The 22,440-nt window shown below is 50.3% G+C and overlaps 1 protein-coding gene across 3 annotated transcripts in view; it reads right to left on the bottom strand.

The window, feature by feature from the left end:
- ASTN2 (astrotactin 2) overlaps positions 1-22,440 on the bottom strand; it is a 326,876-nt gene that overhangs the window by 260,180 nt on the left and 44,256 nt on the right. For all 3 annotated transcript variants that reach the window (XM_059864813.1, XM_059864814.1, XM_059864815.1), the window contains exon 2: positions 11,911-12,098. In XM_059864813.1, coding sequence (XP_059720796.1) covers positions 11,911-12,098 — 188 coding nt within the window. The remainder of the gene's footprint in view (positions 1-11,910; positions 12,099-22,440) is intronic.

The following is a 22,440-nucleotide window of genomic DNA, read 5'->3' as shown; positions in this document are numbered from 1 at the left end:
CCACAGCAGCACAGCAACACATCGTGGAGATGCTCAGCCCTCCGGGGAAGCATTCTCATCCTCACCCAATCCAGGTGGGATGCCAAGTGCCCCATGGCACAAGAGCCATTCCTGGGATGGTTTGGGGTTAGCAGAGCAGATCAGTTGTGATGCCTGTGCTCTGCCCCGCAGCACCTGAGCTCTAAAATCCACCTACAGAGACATTTAAAGAGCAATTTGCATTCAGTGTGAAGGCTGGAGTGCCAGGGGGGATGCAGAACCTCGGGGCATTTGTGGAGCTGAAGCCTGAATTTCCAGGAGATGCAGCAAAGCTGAGCCCTTCCCGTTTCTCTCTTGAGAGGTGACAACAGAAGCAAAGACAAAGTTCTGAGACACAGCCATACCAAAACTGCTCCCCAGGCTCAGCTGCTCCACAACCAGCCCTCTCCAAAGGCCCTGGGAGAAGCTCTGCCCTGCAGCTGTCGTGCCCAGGCAGAGCACAGGGGCACAGAGCTGCTCCTGCTCCACCTCACAGCAGCTGCTGCCTTCACCCACCGACCTGGCAAGGACAGAAATGAGGTGTTTGAGGGAACAGCTGGCCAGGGCACAGGTTGTCCCCCTCCCCAGTGTGGGAAATTGCCCTATCTCTAGGTCAGAAAAGGGCACAATCCAACCCCCCAGCAGACTCACAGCCAGCACGTCTCCCGCTCCTCTCCTCCAGCTTCTGCTGCCCCAGATGTCCCTGCCGTGTGTGCTGCCAACAGAGCCATGACCTTGGCTGCCCTCAGCAGCATCCTTGGGGCAGGCACAGGATGGGGCTCCCACCTCCCCTGGGATGCTCTCAGCAGATGTCCCTCAACCCTGAGCTTCCCCTCCTGCCCTCCAGCACCAGAGCCAGGAGCCCCAACACACTTCCCAAGGGGTGATAGCAGGAGGGAGCTGGGCAGGGGGCAGCGTGGACATGTGGGGAGGAGGGACAGCAGGAATTTGTCCCTGGAGTGCTCCAGCTTGCCTTGAGCCATCCATGCTGAGGCTCTTCCTGCTATCCCATGGGAGCATCATGCTGTTTCTCCAGCCCAAGCCTCTCCAGCCCCACAGCAGAGCTGGCTGCTCCTGGGGAGCCCGGGCTGGCTCTGAGGGGCTCTCCAGCCAGGGAAAGAGAGAAGATGATTTGGGAGCTAATTTAGAGCTTGCATTTCCTAAGTCTTTTCAGACACCGAGGCTATTGGCAGGCAGTGTTACAGCCCCTGCCAGCCTCAGCAGCTCTACAATGTCCTTCCCTTGGCAAGGGCAGCAGTGGGGAAAAAATAACACACAAAAAACAAGGGACATGTGATGGAGAGCTTGGCTGAAGGTTCCCCCCCCCCCCCCCCCCCCCGCTGATCTGTGTGGCAAGGAGGAAGAGCATGGGGGAGGAAAAAAAGTTTTAAAATTAAAAAAAAAATTAAAAAAATAAAAAAAAAACCCCAAAACCACTCTACTTTTTTTGCTATGTCCAGGGTATGGCAGGAGGTGAGCAGATACCACCTGAAGCCATTGCTTTGTTCAGGCCAGGATGAAGCCATCACCCTCCCAGCCAGCAGAGGGAAAGCAAGACAGGAAGGAGCACTTGGGCACAGCCTCCCTGCACCCCACACTGCTGTATGGAGCCCCCAAAAGCAGCACTCACCCCCAGCAATCCCCCAGAGATAAATGATAAATGCTGCTGGGTGCCCACTTGTGCCAACAGGATTGAGTGCATGGGATGAAACAGGGATTTTGCCTCAAAATGTCATGGCCCAAAAAGGCAGGGTGGGCAGAGCTTCTGTCCACCCCAGCATGTGCAGACCCCATGGGGGTGGCTGAAGATGCTCAGGAAGGAGCTCACCAACACCCAGAAAACACCAAGGGTGAAAAACCTGCTGCTGGAGAATGGCAGCAGCTCAGGGAATGACAGGATGAGTCCAAATATTTAATTAACCATGTTTTTCAAAGGAGAAGGGAAGGAAGGGACTGATCAGAAGAGCATGGGGACAACTCCAGCCATCACAGCAACAACCTGATGGCAGCACTCACACACAGACCCCCCTGTCAGGGTGACAGCTGAGCAAGGGGGGATTATCCTGAGGAGGGGTGTGCAGCCCCCCCAGCCACAGCAGCAGAACAGGTGATGGGAAAACACTCCAGCATGGAAAGGAGGGAGAGTGGATGCCAGCAGAGACACAAAGAGCAGCAAAGGCATGGTCAGGTGAAATGTGATTGTTTTGGCAGAAGCACACAGGACGTGACTGTCATTGACCTGCTGGTTTTGCATCACATCAGCAAGCTGGGCACCAGCTTCCTCTGCAGGCTCAGCTGTCCCAGAACACCTGGGGTGCTGCAGGCAGCCCCGGGAGCACAGCCTGCTCACCTGCACCCACCAGCCCCAAGCTGGGGGATACAGGGATAGAGGCAGCCAAACCCAAAGCAGTGAGGATCCTAAGGCAGGAGCAGCTTGGTTGAAAAATCTCTCTCTGTGACACTAAAGCCTCCCTGCAGAGCACACTGAGGCTGAGGGAATGCTCACGTGAACCCCCTGTCCCTGTCAGGAGGGGACAGCAGAAACACAAGCCATGAACAGCCCTGCTCATCCCTCCCTTCCCAGCACAGAGGGCAGAGGGGAGAGAAGAACCAGGTCACTTCCCTTCTCTGGTTTGACAAGGCTATTCCCCAGCTCCCAGGGCTCAGCAGCAGCCACTGGAACACCTCGGACTCCTCCTCCTCCCCTCGGCCCCCAGATAGCCAGAGGAGGAGCTGGGCTCTGTGGCAGAGGCAGTTCAAGTACACAGAGAAGAAAAGGAGAATCACAGCATTCATCCAGCACAAGCCACCAGGTGGATCTGGGAAAGGGTGGCCCTAAACCAATCCCAAGGATGCCTCAAGGCAAGGTCAATTGTCTATAACCCTGAGCCCAAGATTGCTGCAATGTGGAAAATCACAGCCAGGGCAGCAGGAAAGCTCAAACTGGCCCAAGGAATGGCTGGTGAGGAGCTGCTGCCCAGCTCCAACTCTGGGAGGGGAAATGGAGACCCCTGACACTGCTAAAGCATCAGTGGTTTTGCTGCCATCCACCTGCAGGGTTCCTCACCTTCCATCTGAACAAAAAGGGAGAGGTCTCCTCTCCCCTGAGGAGCTAAAAAGGAGGCAGCTAGAAGGGAAAGCCACCAGTTTTCCTGTTGGATAAAGGGAAACACAATGAAAAAAAAAAATCCAAGCCCTGAAATCCAAGTGCAGCCCAGCAGAGCTGGGGCTGATGTTCCCACTCACTCTCTCTCCAGGCACTGCCATAAATCCAGCCCCAGAAGCACCCACCTGAGGCAAAGCCAAGCCAATCAACCAGTTCCCTTCATAAACAGTTATTTTCCTGCAGCTTTATATAATTGGATTTTAACAATAAGCACAATTCCATTTTTTTCTCTCTCCCCTTTTCTTTTGCTGCACATCCTGAGACCTCACAACGAGGCTCCTGCTTGGAGCTGGCAGAGACCTTTTCAAAGCTGAAACAGAGCTCGTTCCCCCTCACCCGTGGGGATGGAGGAGGGAAGGAGGAGGTGGAGGGGGAGCAGCGACAGGTAAAAATAACCATACTTGGCCTGATGTTGCTCCCAATTAAGCCAGTGGGAATTTAGCCCAAGTTCTGAAGCAGCAAGACCCAGACACACACAGAAAGTGCTCTGCTGTAGGGGCAGCCAGAGAAAATCATGGATATGTGAGCTTCTTCCCTCTGTTTCCTGCTGATGGGAGTGTGAGCATCCCTGCCCCAGGGCCAGGCACTGCAGGGGCTGCAGGCACCCAGAGCGTGATGATCAGACCCTCAGCACCACATCTCCCCTGCTCCAGGCACAGCTACTCCACACAGAGCCTGGAAAGGGTTTTTTTGGTTTTTTTTTTCCAAGAAGGGTTTATCTGCTCAGACAGTTTCACATCAGCTGAAACTAAAGTGTAAGTGGTTTTGGGGAGGATATAGAAAGTGTTGAAGAGTAGAAACATTTCATTCTGACACTTCCCTGAACAAAAAGCGCTCTGCCTTTTCACGGCACCGCGGTGCCTTGTGAAACCAAGTCCAATTTATTTTTAAATGGGAAAAAAAAGGAAAGCCCAAACTGAGAACAAATATATTTCTGGGGACAAACATCATATTGCATTTCACCCTGTCATTAACACTTTACTCCCATCTTCGGGCTTCGCCAATGAATTGAGAATTCAGCCTTTTGTGGTGCTGTGATGGAACATCTTTCACAAACACCTTGAAGCTGTTCTGCATGAGGCTGGGCACAGTTCACCTTCACAGGAGCCAGAGCCTGACACTGACAGCACTTGAACGGATGCAAACATTTCCAGCTCACATCCAAACACGAGGAACAACTGAGAGGAGCGAGAACTGCAGATGACACAAGGTTTGAAAGGAAAAAATAAAAGGCATTTTGCTGCTGGTCTGAAGACCAGCCCAGCTTTCAAGCCCACAGGGATGTGAGAGCTGGGTGAGGCTCCTCGCCCTGGGTCAGAGCCCATATTGTACCAACAGAAAGATGGAGATGATAATATTTCAGCTGGGACTAAAGCACAGCACAGCCTCACCAGTGAGGAGACAACACCCTCCACCCTGCCAGCATTCCCAGGAAAACACTCTCCATTGTGAGGTACAACCTCAGAGCCAGGGGACACCCACACCCAGCCATCACTGGAGAAGGCAGCATCCACAGGAGTTTTCCTGGAATAACATTTCCTGACAATTTTAATGCCATATGTACTTTGGAGCCTGGCAGTTTCAAGCAATTAGATCCAGGCTGGGAGCTGCAAAGTATTTCTGTGTTTACATCAATGTTTCAAAGGTACCAATCCAGTACTCCCAGCACTTTACACACAGGATTAGCACAGGGCTCCCACGTGGAATTGCTCTCTCCAGGAGCCCAGCACCTCGGTCAGAAGCAACCTGTGGAGGAGAGGGATGGAAACCAGGAGCTGAGGCAGAGCTACCCCACTGAAGCCTAGATTTCCATCTGCTTGTCCCACACTGGGGAAAGAAAAAAACACCACCAAAAGGTCAGGCCACCAGCTACACCCTGCAGTGCTGTGGATGTGAGTATTTTTCCCAGACAGATGGTGGGAAGGGAAAAAGTGAGGAGGAGGAAGGACGGGAACAAGTTCAAGACAAGCCTCTGAGATCAGCAAACTGATAAAAATACCCTGGCAGTGCCTGGCAGCACAGAGGGACCTGGCTGGGGGTGAAGGCAGGCACAGAGTGTGTCCCACCCCATGCCACAAGCTCACACTGCTCTGCTGCTCCTCACCCCACTCCCCAAATCTTCCCTCTGGCGTTTTTTCCTCCATCTCCTTGCGACTTCAGCATCCCTTTCCCATCTCTCACACCCCCTGACAACCTTGGCCACTTTTCCAATGGAGTTTTTAGGTTTTCCCTTCCGTGCTCAATTCTCTGCACGTCGAGGCCTGGGAAATCTCCTCAGGCTGCAAATCCCTCCCACACCCTCGATGCCATCTGCAAAATCCAAACCCCTTCCCAGTGCTTCCCATGGCTGCTTTTCCCCCCAGTTTTCAATTGCTCTGGGGATGAGATGAGAAACTTAAGTTTGCTGCTCAGTTCAGATGAACTGAGAGTATTTATTCAGCCTTCCTTTATCAGAGATGCAAATCAAACACTCCAGTTACATATTTTAACACAGTGGGGTGGAAAAAGTCTGATGGAGAGAAAGCCATAGAGGGTCTAATGTATTCACTGGAGCTAAGGTGGAAAACAGAGAGAGACTGATGAAAAATTATTAGCATAACAGGTGTCATTGTCACAAAAGTGACAATTTGAAGACAAATCCCCCAAAATTAATTCCCTAAATATCAGAGCACATCATTAACTACATTTACTCCCTGTTTTATACCAGCTCTGCAGAGGAGAGTGGAGAGGAGGGGCAAGGTGGGTGAGAGAGGCTCCTTCTCCCAGACAGCAAGAAGTTGGTTAAGGGCACATTAAAATGGAAATGGAACTTAAAGCCAAAGCATGTCCCATCCTGGGAAAGAGCAGATGCCACCACAGTGTCAGGGTGACAGGAGTGGGACTTTCTTCCAGCATGGACCAGCAACAACTCCTCCGTGCCCCAGTTCCAGTGCTCCTGCATGACTGGTGGCTTCAGCTTCCAGCTGGGCTGAGCTCCAGCCCCCCGAGCCTGCAGGCACTCAGCCCCTCTGAGCCAGCAGAGATCATCCCACCAGTCCCTCAGGAACCCTGAGGAAGCTCAGGGAAGAACTGAGGGCCACTTTCAGCAGCATGGGAAGGACTGGTGAAGGTCTGAGCACAGAGCCCACAGCTCCCATCACCATCCCAGGGATCTGGGGATGCTTGTCCACCTCCACATCAGGGTGGGCAGCTCCTCCTCCTCTCCCCAACACGTGATTCTCACACAGGAACATGCTGAACCCAGGGGTTTTAGAGCTCTTCTTTTAGGCTTTTTAAAATAAAAACAGCTCATTGGAGATCAATTTAGCTTTTTAATACCTTTCAGATAAGAAAATCTGCTGCAGCAGCAATTCTCTCCCTATCTTAATTAATTTCTAAACACATCACAAGCTGGAAGTGCATGTTTGATGAATCTGGTTGACCTCCTGGTGCAGAAATGATGACACAGATGTTGTGCCTTCTTCACTACCTCATTACTCATGTCACACCAGGGTTTTTTTCTCCCATTGAGCTGGCTGACAGGAGCTCCAGTGCTGCCATCAGCAAGACAAGCTGCAAGGAGCCAGAGGAAGGCTTGAGCAAGGTTTTGCATCTCTGGAGAAGCCAGGTCCACTGGTGCTGCCAGCAATCCCACAGCACCATGCAAGGTGGGGAGGGAGGGAACAGGATCCACTGGGAAGTTTTGCACCAAGGAGGACAAAATACTGCAGGGCAGGGAAATGAGAAACCCCACAAAGAATGGCCAACCTGAGGGAATGCTGGGGCTGAAGGAGCCCAAGGGGGATGTGCCCAAAGCCCAGAGGATCTGGGGTCACCCCTGAGAGCTGTTTGCTTGGGACAGTGGGAATCAGCCCAGCTCTGAGAAGGGTTTCAGCCTCCTCTCCCCTCCCATTCAAGCTGGTACGAGCCCAGTTGCACTGGGATGATGCTATATCCACCTGTGGGAAGGAGAGCAATCACAGAATCATGGAATGGCCTGGGCTGGGAGGGAACTTAAAGCCCATCCAGTGCCACCCCAGGGACACCTCCCACCATCCCAGGCTGCTCCCAGCCCCATCCAGCCTGGCCTTGGGCACTGCCAGGGATCCAGGGGCAGCCCCAGCTGCTCTGGGCACCTGTGCCAGGGCCTGCCCACCCTCACAGGGAAGATTTTTTTCCTAAAGGTGATCAGAGCTCCTAAAAAACTGCGTGTTCTTGGAGATTACTTAAGGAACTGGAGAGCTGCCCCAGCCCGAGGCAGCCCCAAGGGCCCAGGACACACCAAGGGTGCACTGGGGCACAGGATTCCTTCCCAGCTCCACCTCAGAGCAGGATGTGAAAGCAGAGGGAAGAGTTAAGAGCACAACTTACACCCAGCTCAGGGGCTGATGGAGCACAGGACCAGCAGCTGATCATTAGGGAAACATCAGGATGTATGGGAAGAAGAAGAAAAAAGGAAACTCCACAAATATGAGTTAAAGAAAATCCTCTGGGAGACCTAGAAGCCATGAGATAACTTGTCTGCTGCCAGCACAGCCAGCAGAAAGTGGGCATTAAAAATAAAAAATAGTAATTTTTTTTTAAAAAAAGCAGCCTGATGAGGTCTGGTCACCTTTTACTCCAGACACTTTAATGGTCCCTTGCAAGGTGATGGCATGAGATGCCACAAGGCTTTTCCTCATGACCACTCTCCAAAAATCCAGCTTATTTCTACTGGAGCTGGAGCAGAGGCAGCACAGAGCACATTTCTAAACCTCCCAGCATGCAGGGATGGTCCTGGCTCCGGTATCCCATGTAAGAGAGATTTATTTGTTTTACTGGCATCACTCACAAGAGAGGAAATCCCATCCATCCACCAGCAGGATGGGATGGGGCTTTGCATCCTCTTCCCAAACCTGCATCCCCACACTCACAGGGTGCAAAGGGTCAGTGCAGAGATAAAACCTGTCTGTCCCACCCAGAGCTTGACAAACAACCCCTCCAGACTCAGCCCCAGGGCTGGATTTAACACCACACAAAACAATAATTAAACTGGGACACGAGGCTGTGGGGAACAACAACAAAAAAATAAAGCTCTCTTATGTTTTGTTAAATTCAGCAATTTACAAGGCTGGAATAATTAGTGGTTTAAAATGTTTTGACACAAGCAGCCCCAATAATCATGATAAATCATATCAGGCATATGCCCAGATCCTTGAAGTGACAGATGACAAACAGAGCAGTGACAAGATGCTCCATCACACAGGGAATCATTGAGTTAATGGAAGAATTATTGCTTCTGAAATCCACTCTAGTCCCATTGTGGGGAACATTCCAATTTATCAAAGCCAAATGAACATTAATTGCTGCAGCCTGGTAAGTTTTCGAGCTGCTGTGACCTTCATTGAATTTTAATCCAAAACAGATAAGATTTACTTCCACACAACAGGAAACAACACAATTAAACCCAAATGACAGCTGAGATTATGGTGAAAAAACACAACAGGCATAATGACAAAAATATTGATTCCTTTCTACTTGACACTGTGCTTAAAAAAAAGGGTAAATAAATAAAATCTTGCATTTGCGTATTTGTTTTTCGTTTCCCTTTATCCCTTCTTTTCATTTGGGAGACAAATTTCAGATGCTCAAGCCAAGAGGAAATGGGTGGCAGAGAGTAATGGAGACTGAATTCCCTTTAACTGCAGTAATTAATGTTATGTCTCATTGGGGAGGGATTAAGAAAAGACAGTTAGGAAAGGAAAAAAAAATAAAAATTAAGTATTATCTTGCTGTCAAAGATGCCCTTGAGCTCGGGAAGGGAGGTGTGAAGAGGGTGACAGTCAGTGCTTTGCAGGGGTAGATGGTGGCCACAGGGACACCGGCCATGGACATTTTCCTGCTGCACTGGAAACAAACCAATCCCAAAAAGCCAGGGATTGACAGCCAGAATCACTGGAAAGAGGAATAAACCCAGGATTTGCACCTCCCTGGAGCCCCCATGCAGCACAGAGGGGGTCTTGGCTTTAGAGGCAGAGCAGGAGCTCCCAGCCAGGCCATAAACACCTTCAGAAACCCAACCAGGCCCTGCCTTGGAGATGTCTCACTGCCCAGTAACTGTGCCAAGTGCTCTCTAACAGAGGGATTAACCAAATCCCCCAGGCAAGCCTTCCCCAGCTCCTCTAAATCAGCTGGAGCACGAGGAGAGAGGTAAAAGCAAGAGTTAGAGCCACTTAAGGGAGATGAAGGAAGCACTTTGCCATGTCCCCTCCTGTCCCCTGGGGTGGGATGCTGGGCTGATGATGGGCAGGGCACACAGAGCCTGCGTGCCAAGGCAGCACTGGGCTGGGCTGGAATTCTGTCCACAGCAGTGATGGTGGTTTAGTTCATAAAAACCCACACAGGAGACACTGGGCTTCCTGGTGGGAAGGGGAAGGAGAAGTATTTGGGAAGGAGGACACAGGTTGTATCCCAAGGCAAAAGGGATATGGACATAGAGGGTGTGGGGACAGGAAGGGAGACCCAGGCCCCCCTGTGCCAAGCACAGCACAGCCAGGGAGCCCCACTGCAGGGCTAGGAGAGCTCAAGTGATGGGGACCCTGTGGGATGTGCTCCAGCTGGAGTCAGAAAAGGAAATAAAGGAGTGGGAAAGCAGTCCAGGGACCTGGGTGAAACATTCCACCCAAGAAACAAATAGCTGTGTCCATTTTATTTCCCCTACAGAACTCCATGAGGCCTCAAGGAAGGAAAGAAAAAAAAATAAAAAGCAACAAACCAACAAAACAGAATCATCTTTGCTGGTAACTCAAAACTTGGCTCGGGTTCACTCAAAAAGTTAATGAACCTTCTGAAAAATCTGGGCAAAGTTTCAAGCCTGTGCTGCAGTCCTGACCCAGGGAAGGGATCTGCAGGGCTCCTGCCTCCCCAGGGACACGTGTGCAGCCCAGACCCCATCCCAGATCCATGCCCAGGACCTCAGCTCCTGCTGCAGGGCATGCCAGGATTTGCAGAGACAGTGGAATTACAGCTGTTGTGTGTGGCAGGAACAGCTCCTTCTCCCCTGTTGGTTTTGCAGGAGGGAAGAGAGGTACAGGGCAGGAATTAACTCTCACAACAAAGCCATGGGTGCTCCCATGCCACTGGCAAAGCACATCTTCCCTGGCTAAGCTGGGATTAGAGGCCAAACCCATTCCTGTGCCATGGCCAGCAGTGCTGTCAGCTCTGTCCCCTGGCACTGCTGCTCGCCCATCCCGAGGTGCAGCAAAGGAAGGCTCTGGCCAGGAGCTTCTCAAAGGAACTCCCCAAGCATCCACTCACAATTATCACCTGTATTTTAGAAATCATCTTCAGCAAGGGCTGAGGACCAGAACTGAATCTGTCCCTACTACAGAAAATCTGCATTTCAAGCAGGAAGCACCAGGCTGCAGAGAAAGTGTCACCTCATAGACACAGGACAATTCTCCAGGGCTCAGGTTTGCCCACAACAGCCAAACAAACCCATACTCAAACCTCCTGCCAGGGATGGAGCTCTTCACACCCATGCATGCTGTGCTGTTTTCTTTCTTTGTTCTGTCTCTCACTTGTATTTTCAGGCTCATTTTCCAAGTACATAGTTCTAACCCTTTCCCCCTCTCCAACATCCCATCCCACTGACAATCCAGCAGGACATAAAACCATTCCCCATCCAACTCAGTAAGATGCAGCCCCCAACTCCTTTCCCTTCTGTCATCCAGCACCTTATCTTGCCCAAGAGCCTTAAAGCAAAGCCTCTCTCCCTTCTCACATGCATTCAGTGCCAGATCTAAAGCCCCGCTGACAAGACACTCAAAAAAACAGATTTAAGTTGTAAAAGCCAAATAGCTGCTTGTTCAAATTAAAAAAAAAAAAAAAAAAACCAAAGGATTTGTGCAGCCATTGTCTCTGTTCCTCCTTCCAAAACTAAGGACAGAAGCTGTGGAGATGACCCAGATTCTAAGAGATGAACAGCTTCACCTTTTGCAGAGTGTTGCTGTGTGGGATCCTCAGGCCCTTAGAACACTTGCTTTGGCAAGTGAATGGCATGCACACACACTGGATATACCATCCTAACTTCTTTTTTTCTGTATCTTATCCCAATGGATTGAAGGGACAATCCCATCTTACAGATGGAGCTCTAAAACACGGAGGAACCGTGGCCTGGATCCAAACACGTAGGCAAGCACCTCATATGAGACTGAAACTTTAAAAGGCAGCACAGCACATAAACAGTGCACTATTAAAAGGTCACAAACACCCCAGATGGAGACATTCAAAGCACTGGATCATCTTTTTACTTTTAGGTCAGGCTTGTCCTTTGCAAGAAATGCTGCAGCCCTTACTCACTTCAAAGATAAACTTCAGCTTCAGAAAGAAATGGCCAAGCCCAACATCTTGCCTTTGCACAATGCCCAAACACAAAGACCAAGCAGAAACACTCCACTGGCACTTCACCACTTTCCAGCACAGACAGGAGGAACTACAAGGATCATTGTTACCCTCCCAGCAGCTTCTTCCCCACACTCTTTTGCTTTGGTTAATTTTCTCAGAAGATCAAGCACGGTGTTGTTTTTTTTGGTTTTTGTTTGTTTGGGGTTTTTTTCCTGGCCCATTCAAACACATCTCTCCCTGTCTGGAGACCCAACCAAGAAGGGACACAAACATTAGCAAACCACACTCACCCCCTGCCCCTCACCCCCCTCCTCCAAGGGGTCCCTCCATCCCCTCGGATGCCACCAGCAGCTGGGACTCACCATGACTGAGATATGAAGGATGTGCATCTGCTCCTCCACGATCTCTGAGGGCTCCTGGAGGCTGGGTGGGGTGGCCCTGGAGAGCTGCTCAGCGCTGCTCATGGACACGTGGAAGTACAGGGTGCCATTCTCCAGCCACTGCTGCTTCCAGTGCACCAGCGAAATGTCCGACACTGTCCCCGACATCTCTGCAGGGACACAACACACAGCTCAGGGTCAGCTTTCCCCACCATGCCCAAAGGTGGTACTCTAAATTATCAAGGAAATTGGGACTTTTGAGTCTTACCCCCAAAACTGCTTGTATTTCATTTTAGTCTCTACCTGTTACTTCCCCTATTTACGAACAGAAATGTTTGTCTTCCTTAATAAAAATCAAGGGGCTACAGAGTGCCTGGGGATTTCTAGAATAGGAAGGCAAGAACAGCAAATCACACAGGATGCCCTAAACCTCCTGTGGCTTTCCCAGGAAACAGGCTGGAAGAAGCTCCCAGGGAGCTGCAGCCAAGCCCAAGGGAGTTTCATGGCTCAGGGAGGCCACTCAGGGACAGACAAGGCAGGGTGCAGACAGCAGTACACACTTTGCTGGCATTTACAATGGAAACCTCCTTCCAGCTGTGAGGCAGCAGCACAGGGACACTCTCAGCACAGACTGTGAGCTCCAGCAGCAAGGGAAAACCTCCAGGCTTGACAAATATCTATGGGCATTGGAGCTGCACTTGCCAGTCACCCTCTGCAGCTTCTGGTGGTTTTACATCCCACCCGATTCTGATTTACAGCACACACCACCAGCCTTCCCTGACCTGGGGCACTGCACTGAATTGAGGGGTTTGGAGAACCCAAAGGGCACCCCCAGACCTGCAGACCCTGGGGAGGCAGCAGCTCCCAGCCTCAGCTGCAGCCCTGAGTGGGCCAGGGGCACTGACAGCTCCACAGCTGCCCAGCACAAAATAAGCCAAAATGTTTCTCCTTCCACCACATCTTTTTTTGTGTTTGTTTTTCCATTTCCAGCATAAGCAATGGGAAGAGAGACAGGTCTTCTTAGTCACTGGGCCCACAGCTTCAGCAGCTTTGAGGAAGACCCAAATTCAATTCCCTCCTATTTGGGGAGAGACCAGGTCTGAGAGCCCCTGACCCACTGTCTGCAGGTGTGTCTGCCCCAGAACAGTCAGGAACACAAGCTCAGGTACAAGAACAGAGACAAGGTTTCCTCCTCCTCCTCCTCCTCGGCTGCAGAGGGTCAGTGGGGAGGACAGCACTTGCTCCCCTGAGGGCAAAGCAGCCAGGAAATGCTGAGGGCATTTTGCATTTCATTACCCTCAGCCCAGCTGGGCAAAAGCACATCCAGTTCCAGCTCCCAGTGGAGAGGAAGGAAGGAACAAGCCCAGCTGAGGCTGTCCTGAGGAGCCACCCACACCTTGCAGGACATGATGCTTCAACAAGACACTTGGATTGTGAGCAGCCACTCAGGCTGCAAGATCAGGCACTTGCACAAACCCAGCCCAACAAAAAAACCTCTCAATCCTTCAAGAACAGCTTTTCTCACCCCTGAAATCAATATACTTTCCAGGAGCAAGCTCCTGGCTTCCCAAGGTGGATCAAAAGAGAGCCAAGCAAGCTCTCATGGAGAAGACCCCATCACACCTCAGGTCCTGCAGGGCTGATGGCAGGGCCAAGGCCACCCCATCACTGCCAGATCCCTGACTCAGCACCTCACTGGTGACACTCCCGAGCCACCACTGTGTCACCTCAGTCTCACCAGAGGGGTTTGCTCATTGCCTCTCCCCCCCAGCACTGCACCTTCCTTAACCCCAAACCCTGTGCACCTCTGAGCACTCAGAGAAAAACCAAACAGCTCCTGACCACACCTGGATCCACTAAGAGCTCAGACTTGTGCTTGGGAGGGGATGCAGGAGCTCCCTGTCACATCCCTGTCACTGCCCTGCCATCCTGCTAATGACCCTTCTCTCCTCTGACATAGGAGGCTCTTTGCTGCAGCAAATCAGCACCAAGAGGGTGCTGCTTCTACTCTGGAAACTGTAAATCACAGCAGCCCTGCAGCTCCTTCTAGACCTGGGAACCTCATGGAGGGAATCCTGTCTCTCCCCTCCAAACAAGGCACAAGCAGAAAGTTCCTTATAGCAGTAAAAACAAGAATAAAATGAGAGAAATATCAAGGCTGCTTAATTGCAGTCATCTTCCCAGCAATACTTCAAAGGTCTGTACTGAAAAGCATCTCCTTGTCTAATTAAAATCAAAACAAATGCTACTTTCAGGAGCAAAAACACTCACTCAGCTTTGCAGCAGAAATCCAAGATCATCCTCAGAGGCAAGCAGGCCATGGGAGAGCAGGGAAGCTCTGTTATGCAAAGCCATAATCTTAATTCTATCCAGAGGGACAGTCCCCCCCAGGAGGGGATGATTTACAGCATTACACACTCATCACACACATATCCTGCAGCAGACCTTTCCTAAAGAGCTCAGCAAGGAGGTTATATCCCCCAGCCCACAGCACAGACCACGTGGATGCCACCAGGACCCCACTGCTGCAGTTCCAAAGGCTACATCACATTAGGGAAGCAAGGAAAAATCCTCCAGGGTCAACCTTTCTCCAAGTTTTTTCCCTTACACACACATTTTTGCATGGGATGTTTAAAAGGATCACAGAGAACATTTCTCAGGAGTTCTGAAATATAGGCAATTTTTTGGATTTTAGCCTAGACTGAAGATAAGCCTGTTTCATTTTCAAAAGGTCTCTTCCAAAAGTAGAAACTTCAATTTAACATTCATTTTGCAATTTTAAGCAAACCCAGCAGCCAGGAAATTTGTGACAAACACAGACTTGCCAAGCCTGGGTACCCATTCCCCCACACTTTTAAACTCTTGTGTGCTTCAACTTTCATTTCAGGGCACCTGGTTACTACCCCAGCACACCACAATTCAATCAGATTCACCACTCACAATAAAAAAATTCAAAAAAAAATGCTTTTCAAGCCCTGTAGCTGCAGAATCCCTCAATTCCCAAACACAAGAAAGTTTTTTTGGCCTCCCACACCTGACACTAATATTCCTCTGCCTGTGTTTCACTGGACACACATTGTCACTCCACTATCTGCTGTGCTTACAGCAGTGAAAACTCGTCCATCAGACAGAATGCAATAGTCTGCAGCAAGATTGCCTGTTATCAGAGCTTTCAAGAGCTTTTGGAACAAATTAAGGGCATTCCTGCACCAAAACTGAATGAGATACAGTTAAGGCTTTAAATGTGCAGCGATGGAAAAGCACTTGTGGTCTAGAGCTGTTAAAAATCTCAGTATCTAGTGGATGGGGAGCTATCAGATGGGCTTCAAACAGCCCTTTGTGGGTAAAACTCCAAGTGAAACAGCCAAACACATCATCAAACATCTGCCATGCCACCTTCCTACCTGCTCACTGTGCTCAGCAGAGAGGAGACAATGAAGAAACAAGGAGGATCCTCCTTCCCCACAGCAGGCAGCCAGAGTTCTCCCCTTCCCCTGCTCAAAGACCCCAGGCCAGCACCACCTCCATCCTCAGAGGGTCTGAGGAATCTCTTCTCCCCAACACCAGCAGGTATCTCTCCCCTCCCAGCCTCCCCCAGGTGTTACAGTGACCTCCTCCAGCCAGGTCTCATAAGCTCTCAGAGGTCTAGAACACACCCAAGATATCTCAGCTACCCTTGGAGGCATAAAAATCAGCAAAATTACTTCTGTTGCAGTGTTGGAAACAAAAAGGTTTAATAAAAGGCAAAATAACAAACAAAAAAACCAAGCCAAATGCCAGACTTTCTTGCTTCTAGTAAAACACTTTACAAAAGCTGTTAGTTTCTTTGTTCACTTCTTTTTCTACTAAATTGCCCAAGCAAGACCTTTTTGGCTTCTGTCCAATTAGCTATCCTTAAGTTTGAGGTGAAGTCCCCCAAGTCCTATGAATTGTCTTTTCACTTAATTGAAGAGAGAAACTTCTAGGCTTCTTTGTTTTTAAAGAGACAAAAAATAGTTTTGTCACTCTGTCAACTGAGAGCACATTCCTACACCCAGGTGCCTCCCCAAACCATCACAATTGCCATCATTTCCCATCACACAGCTCAGAGGAGCCCATGGGCAGCCCCCACCAGCTGAGCATGGTCTGAAAGTCAGAAAAAGGCACACAGAGCATCTCTGCCTTTTCTGCTCCTCCTCAAGCTCTGTGCCTGACACATCTTCTACAGCCTTTAACATTCTCCTTGGAAATCAAACAAGCAATGCAAACAAAACTCTCCCCAGGGCTCAGCCTCTGACCTGGGCTCGTGCCCATCAGCAGGTCACCCATCCAGGACAAGGCAGGGACAGCAGTGACCACAGCCAGATCCCTTCCAACCAACTCTCTAATCCCCTTTCTTCCCTTTGCTGTTGCTACAACCCTTTCATATAAACATTTCTATGAAATCTTCAGCTTGTATTACAATCAAACTTAAAAGCAAAGGGGCCTAAATGCATTTGGTTGGGAACCAAGACTATTCCCATAAAAGCAGATTATGCTGACGTGATGAATACAAAATGAGACAGCAGATATGAAAGTTGCAGGATTGTTACTCCGTGCCTTCAGGCTCCTGGCCACTCTACCCATCTCCTCGCTGCTCTCCCCCTTTCACTGAAGCCAGGGACAGCCTTTTCACCTCTGCCTTCTCCAGGGAAGCCTGGCAGGCTTGAAACAGTCACCAGCTGTCCCCAGCCCCCACCTAACCTAATGCAATGCCTCAACATCCACCACTTCTTGGGAGCTTGCAGCCCTGCCTTATCTGTTCATGGTGTTTTACAAAGCCTGTGTTGTATTTAATTGGCTTGTTCTTGCTAATCTACCATGATTATTGTATTTTTATTTCGCTCTTGAAGGCCATTATTGAAATAAGCCCTTTTGCTTAGAGCAGCTCATCCCCACGAGGTTCCCCGCCCCCGGATAACCAAACCCTCCTGGTGCTTCCTCCTGGCTCCCCAGCACTGCTCAGACCTGCTGGGCACCTTTCCTGTCAGCACCAACTGCTTGGGGAGATGGGTGAGGAGCCACTGAGTAATTTCCAGTGCACAGATCCAGGCTCCTCTGGCCTTCTTCCTCCCCACCTGCTCCATCCCAGCAGGAGCTGCACCCTGCAGCCAGGCTTCCTCATCCCACCTGCACAACTCAGCATCCTAACCTGGCAGAGGCAAAGCTGGAGATCTGGTCAGTGATTGTATTTCCTTTTAGAGAGACACAACTCCAGCTTGTGCCCCCTTCCTCCACACCCCTCATCCTGCCAGCCACCCCTTTCCATCTGCTGTTGCTCCAGGGGCTCTCCTGAGTTAACGTTCTCCAGAGGCAGCAACCTCAGATAAAGCGTTAGTTTAGAGATTCTTCAGTGCTAGCTACCACTTATGCTAATAAAGCAAATTTATGCAGAAAGTCATAAACAGAGAGCTCTCCCCAGTGCCCTTGCCAGCACAGGATTGCTCCCTGTGGAATAGATTATCACACTCACTGCAGACTAGTTCCAAAATTACTCTAGAAATGGGGCTTCCCCCATGCTCCCAGGGGGGCTATTCTGCAGTCAAACAGGCCCTAAGAGTTCTAAGAGTTTGGGTCTTTTGGTGGCAATGTGGTGGAGTTTTTTATCCGAATCATTAGCTCAGGTTTTTTTCCTCCCTTCCCCTCCACTCCTGTTCCTTCCCTTACACACCTCCTCCCCTGCTCTCCCCTCACAGAGCTCCCTGGGGCAGCACACAAACACAGCTGCAGATCATAAAAAGTAATAGAGAAGCTCAGAAATTTAAGAAAGGGGAAAAAAAAAAAAGGATGACAACCTCACTCTGATCATCTCCTTTCAAAGCCCCTGTCTGTGAGAACACAGCGCTGCACCTGCAGGGCATTTTTCAGGGGTGGCTCTGGCACCGTGTGGGTCTGCATGGACACAGAATCAGGGAATGGTTTGAGTTAGAAAATCTCTCTGAGATCAGAGTCCAGTCGTGATCCCAGCAGTGCCAAATCCAAGGCATGATGCTGGAGGGAGGAGGGCTAGAGACAGCCTGGTCTTGGGCTGGTCCATGGGGGTCCTGCTGGCACCAAGTGCAGGCTGGAGCACTCTGCATTCACTGCCAGAAGCAAGACACACCTGACCTTGGATAGGCCAAAGGGGATTGCAGTGAAGGGGGTTTGGCTGTTTAGGCCAAAGGGAATTTGCAGTAAAGGGGGTTTGGCTGTTTAGGCCAGAGGGGATTTGCAGTAAAGGGGGTTTGGCTGTTTAGGCCAAATGGGATTTGCAGTGAAGGGGGTTTGGCTGTTTAAGCCAAAGGGGATTTGCAGCAAAGGGGGTTTGGCTGTTTAGGCTAAAGGAGATTTGCAGCAAAGGGGGTTTGGCTGTTTAGGCCAAAGGGGATTGCAGTAAAGGGGGTTTGGCTGTTTAGGCCAAGGGGATTTGCAGTGAAGGGGGTTTGGCTGTTTAGGCCAAAGGGGATTTGCAGCAAAGGGGGTTTGGCTGTTTTCAGTCTCTGCTGGAAGGACAAGAACAAGCAGCTGGGTTCAGGCATGCTCCTGGGACCAGTCACCTCAAAACCACAGAGATGTGGGAGGAACTGAGCTGCCACCAAAGGGGTCATGATCACCAGAGCAATGCAACAGATGGTGAGGGCAGATCCCAAGCTCAACAGGAACCCAAAAAACAAGAAAACCTCCTCAGTTTGGATGGAGAGCTTGCAGTCTGCATCATCCAGGAGATGAGGCAGGGTGAGCAGGGAGGGCAGAGTCAGCCCCTCCAGGCCCAGCCCCTGCAAACACTTCAGACAACCAGAGAGTTTTACTGCTCCAACTCAGCTCTCTTGGTCTTAGCTCTGGAGCCTTCTGCACCTTCCCCACATCCTTTTGGCCTTTCTAATCCTGGCTTTAGGGTCCCTGAACACATCAGGGAGCAGATATTGATTTGCCTGTGCTGCCCACAGATCTCAGTCTGATTCCACAAACCCCAGAGAAGCTCAGCACACTGTGTGCTCCTGCAGCTGCTTTGATTGCAATTCAGGCTCCAGCACATTACCCTTATTTATAATGCCAGGGCTTTGGTTTGGTGCCTCAGGCACTCTGAAATTATTACAGGGCTCTTTGACTTTCAATTCCCTTCCATTCAATTCCATCTTCACCTGTCAGCAGAGGCTCCCCCTGGCCAGTGGTGGGAGCCAAAGGCAGACAGTGCTGGAATTTGACCCTGCAGGAATTGCTGGCACATGGATGAGACATCCCTTAGAATGAGAAGCACCAGGTCTGGCAGAGCAAGGGGGAGAGTCCTCCTGGGTGAGGCTATCTCAGAGAGAGGAGACACCCAGGCTCAGAGCAGCACCAGGGGTGCTCAGCCACAGCTCCTCTCTGGTGTGATGGGGCACTGGGATCATCTGCCCAGGGAGGTGGTGGAGTCACCATCCCTGGATGTGTTTAAAAAAAGCCTGGATGTGGCACTGGGTGCCAGGGTTCAATCGATGAGGAGGTGTTAGCTCACAGGTTATGTCGCACTCACATTCTCTGAAAAAATCCCTTTGCTCAGGATTTCTCTCCTGGGAAGCTGAGAGGCCTCAGAGAAAAGGAAAACAATTCTGATCTCATTTGCTTCTCCTGTGCTGTGCTCATGTGGAATGTGTTTGGAGATTGTTCACCCACAGGTGATTGTTCCATTGCATTCTGCTGGGAGTTGTTTTCACTCTTTGGCCAATCAGGGCCAAGCTGGGTCAGGACTCTGGAAAGAGTCAGGAGTTTTCATTGTTATCTTTTTAGCATTCTGTAAGTATCCTTTCTGTATTCTTTAGTACAGTATAGTATTCTTTAATATAATATGGTATAATAAAGTAATAAATTAGCCTGCTGAGCACATGGAGTCAGATTCACCATTCCTTCCTGCCATGGGGCACCCCGCAAATACAATAATGATGATCTCAAAGGTCTTTCCAGCCTAGTTCATCCCAGGATTCTGTGATGCTGCCATGAGGAAAAGGCAGGTGAAGGAATGTGGCTTCAAGCATCCAAGCCCCTCTTTTGTGCATTCTGCAGAGGTGAAGGCCAAGATGCCAGAGAGATGGGTGTGCAGGGGGTGCCTTGATGCATGGATTTTACTCTCCTTTCCCCAGTGCTCACCCTCTGTTAAGGCACAGGAGTTTTCTTTAGGGTTTTAGCAAAAACCTCAAGCTTTGGCACTTCTCTGGAGGCTCCTGGCTCACCCAAGAGAAGTGCAGGATTTACTTTTGGAGCAGCACCTGAAGGCACAAGGAAGAAGACAGTGCCAACTCTTTCCTCATGTCACAGGAGAAGGAGCTGCTGGTCCATGAGAGCTGCAGCTGAGGCAATGACTGGGGAGAGCTGGTACAGTCCTCTGCTCCTCAAATCTAACAGACCTGATAAATGGGGAGAAAAAAGTCTACCTAAAAGGCACAAGCATCATTTTGTGATGGTCCAACTATCAATCTCTGTTAAAGAAATCCATGTCTTTGATGGTGAAGCTTTTCTGAAGTTAGCAGGCACACAACACTGGCCCAGCTCTGTGCTCAGGGTGGACTGAGTGAGACAGGTTTTCATGCAGACTCTGGGGATTTCCTGGCTCAGAAAACCCAGTGATGGGCAGGGAATGAGCAGATCTGCTGTATCAGCACAGGCAATGCTGCCCTGCCCTGAGCCCTGCATGGACCTGGCCTGCCCTACTCCAGGTGCCACATGGGACACCTCTCCTCACTGCCCCAGCCCTGTGTGGGACTCCAGCCTGTCTGAAAACCCAGCCTGGCTCCTGCAGGACCCCTACAAGCTTTAGAGGGTCTATTCCCACCACACATCCAGAGGAATGGCCTTTGAAAGCCTTCACAAGGCACTAGGATAAGAAAAACAAACCCTGTTTAATCCCCAAGCCCTGGCAGAGCTCAGCCATTTGTGCCTCTAAGGTGACACCAGAGCTTTGCTTGGAGCCTGAATGGATCAGAAGTGTCCAATGACACAACCATGGGCTACTGGACAGAACTGCTGCCTCTGATAACAACAAACTTGAATTTTCACTGCAGCCAGGGAACCACAGGGCAGGGGCACAGGGCAGGCATTGTGCATCACCTGCAATGGCAGCACACAGTTCCCAGGTGCACAGGTGTCACTGTGATATTTTCTGAAAAATCCCTTTGTCAGGATTTCTTCTCCTGGGAAGCTTCAGCTTCTCCCTGTTTTGCTGCTTTAGAATGGGATTTAGAGATTGTTTATCCAGCATGTGAATTGCTTTAATTTAATGACAAATCATGGTCCAGCTGTGTCAAGGCTCTGAGGAGTCACAGGCTTTTCTTTATCATTCTTCTTAAGCTTTCTGTTGTGTCCTTTCTCCTTCTTTTGTATAGTTCTAGTATAGTATTCTTTAATATAATATAATAGCATAAAATAATAAATCAGCCTTCTGAGAACATGGAGCCAGATTCTCATCTTCATCTCATCTTGGGGGCCCTCACAAACACCACACAGAGCAAATGCTGGCACATGGAAACAGATGGGTCCTGCTGGTGTCATAACTCACAAGGAGGAGAGGGAAGGAGCCCAGCCAGCCCCACCTGCCTGCATTGCTCCTGCTTCCATTCCCTGGGCACTGGGGTGGGCGTGCCTTTTCCCAGGACAGCCTCAAGCACAGACACCATGGCAGCAGGGCAGGGTCAGGATGGCACCAGATAAGGCTTGTGCAAAGGGAAAACGTTTGGAAAGCCACCCCTATGGCCTCTTCCTTGTGCAGGGAGCAGCAGCAACAGCAATCTTCCCTTTGTTTGTGAGTTTCTGCAGAAGCTGAGAGCTGGGAGCAGGGCAAGGGCAGCCCAGTACAGCAGGGTGGGCATCAGGGCAGAGCAGGACTGTCACAAAGGGACAGAGAGGGAACGTGCTTGTCTTCCCTGCAAGCTGTGACAGGAGCAGAAGGGCAACGTGACATATTCAGGTGACTTGAAGAGTGTGGCAAAGCCAGGCAGGCTCCAGGACAAAGCAGGGAGGTGCATTTGCTTTACAGCTGCTGAGAAGCAAGCACCAGCCTCGAGGGGTGAGCACTGCTCCAAGCTCCATTAGAGCCAGCCAAGAGCTTTATAAGTCCTCTGCATTTTTAAACCTCTCCTTGGGAAACAGACCTCTTAAAATGATAAGGCAGTTTGATAGCTCAGGGCTCTGCTCAGACTGTGAAGTAATTTTTCTGCAGTGGTTCCTCCACAGACCTGCCCTCCCAAAGGGGAGGTGGAACAGGCAAAGGAAGAGGAGAAAACAGGAGAGAGGAGGTCTGGTTGCCTTCTGCAAACACTAAGACAGTTCCACCTGCTGAGAGATGGATGCCCTTTTCCAAGGAGAAGGAGCTGGTGGAGTATTTTCAGGAGAGAAAAAAAACAGCTAGTGCATTACTTGGGATCTTCTGCCTCTATGTCACCTGGAGCACCAGGTGGGTGCATCCAAAGCCAAACAGACAGAAAATTCTGGGTATGCCCTTGCCCAAAAGGGCAAAAATATCAGTACCAGGAATGAGCAGCTGCT

This window comes from Haemorhous mexicanus, chromosome 21 (genome assembly GCF_027477595.1).
Source record: "Haemorhous mexicanus isolate bHaeMex1 chromosome 21, bHaeMex1.pri, whole genome shotgun sequence".
In the NCBI taxonomy this organism is placed as follows: domain Eukaryota; kingdom Metazoa; phylum Chordata; class Aves; order Passeriformes; family Fringillidae; genus Haemorhous; species Haemorhous mexicanus.
Note: the sequence above shows the minus strand (reverse complement) of the source record. Positions and strands in the feature narration are given on the sequence as shown.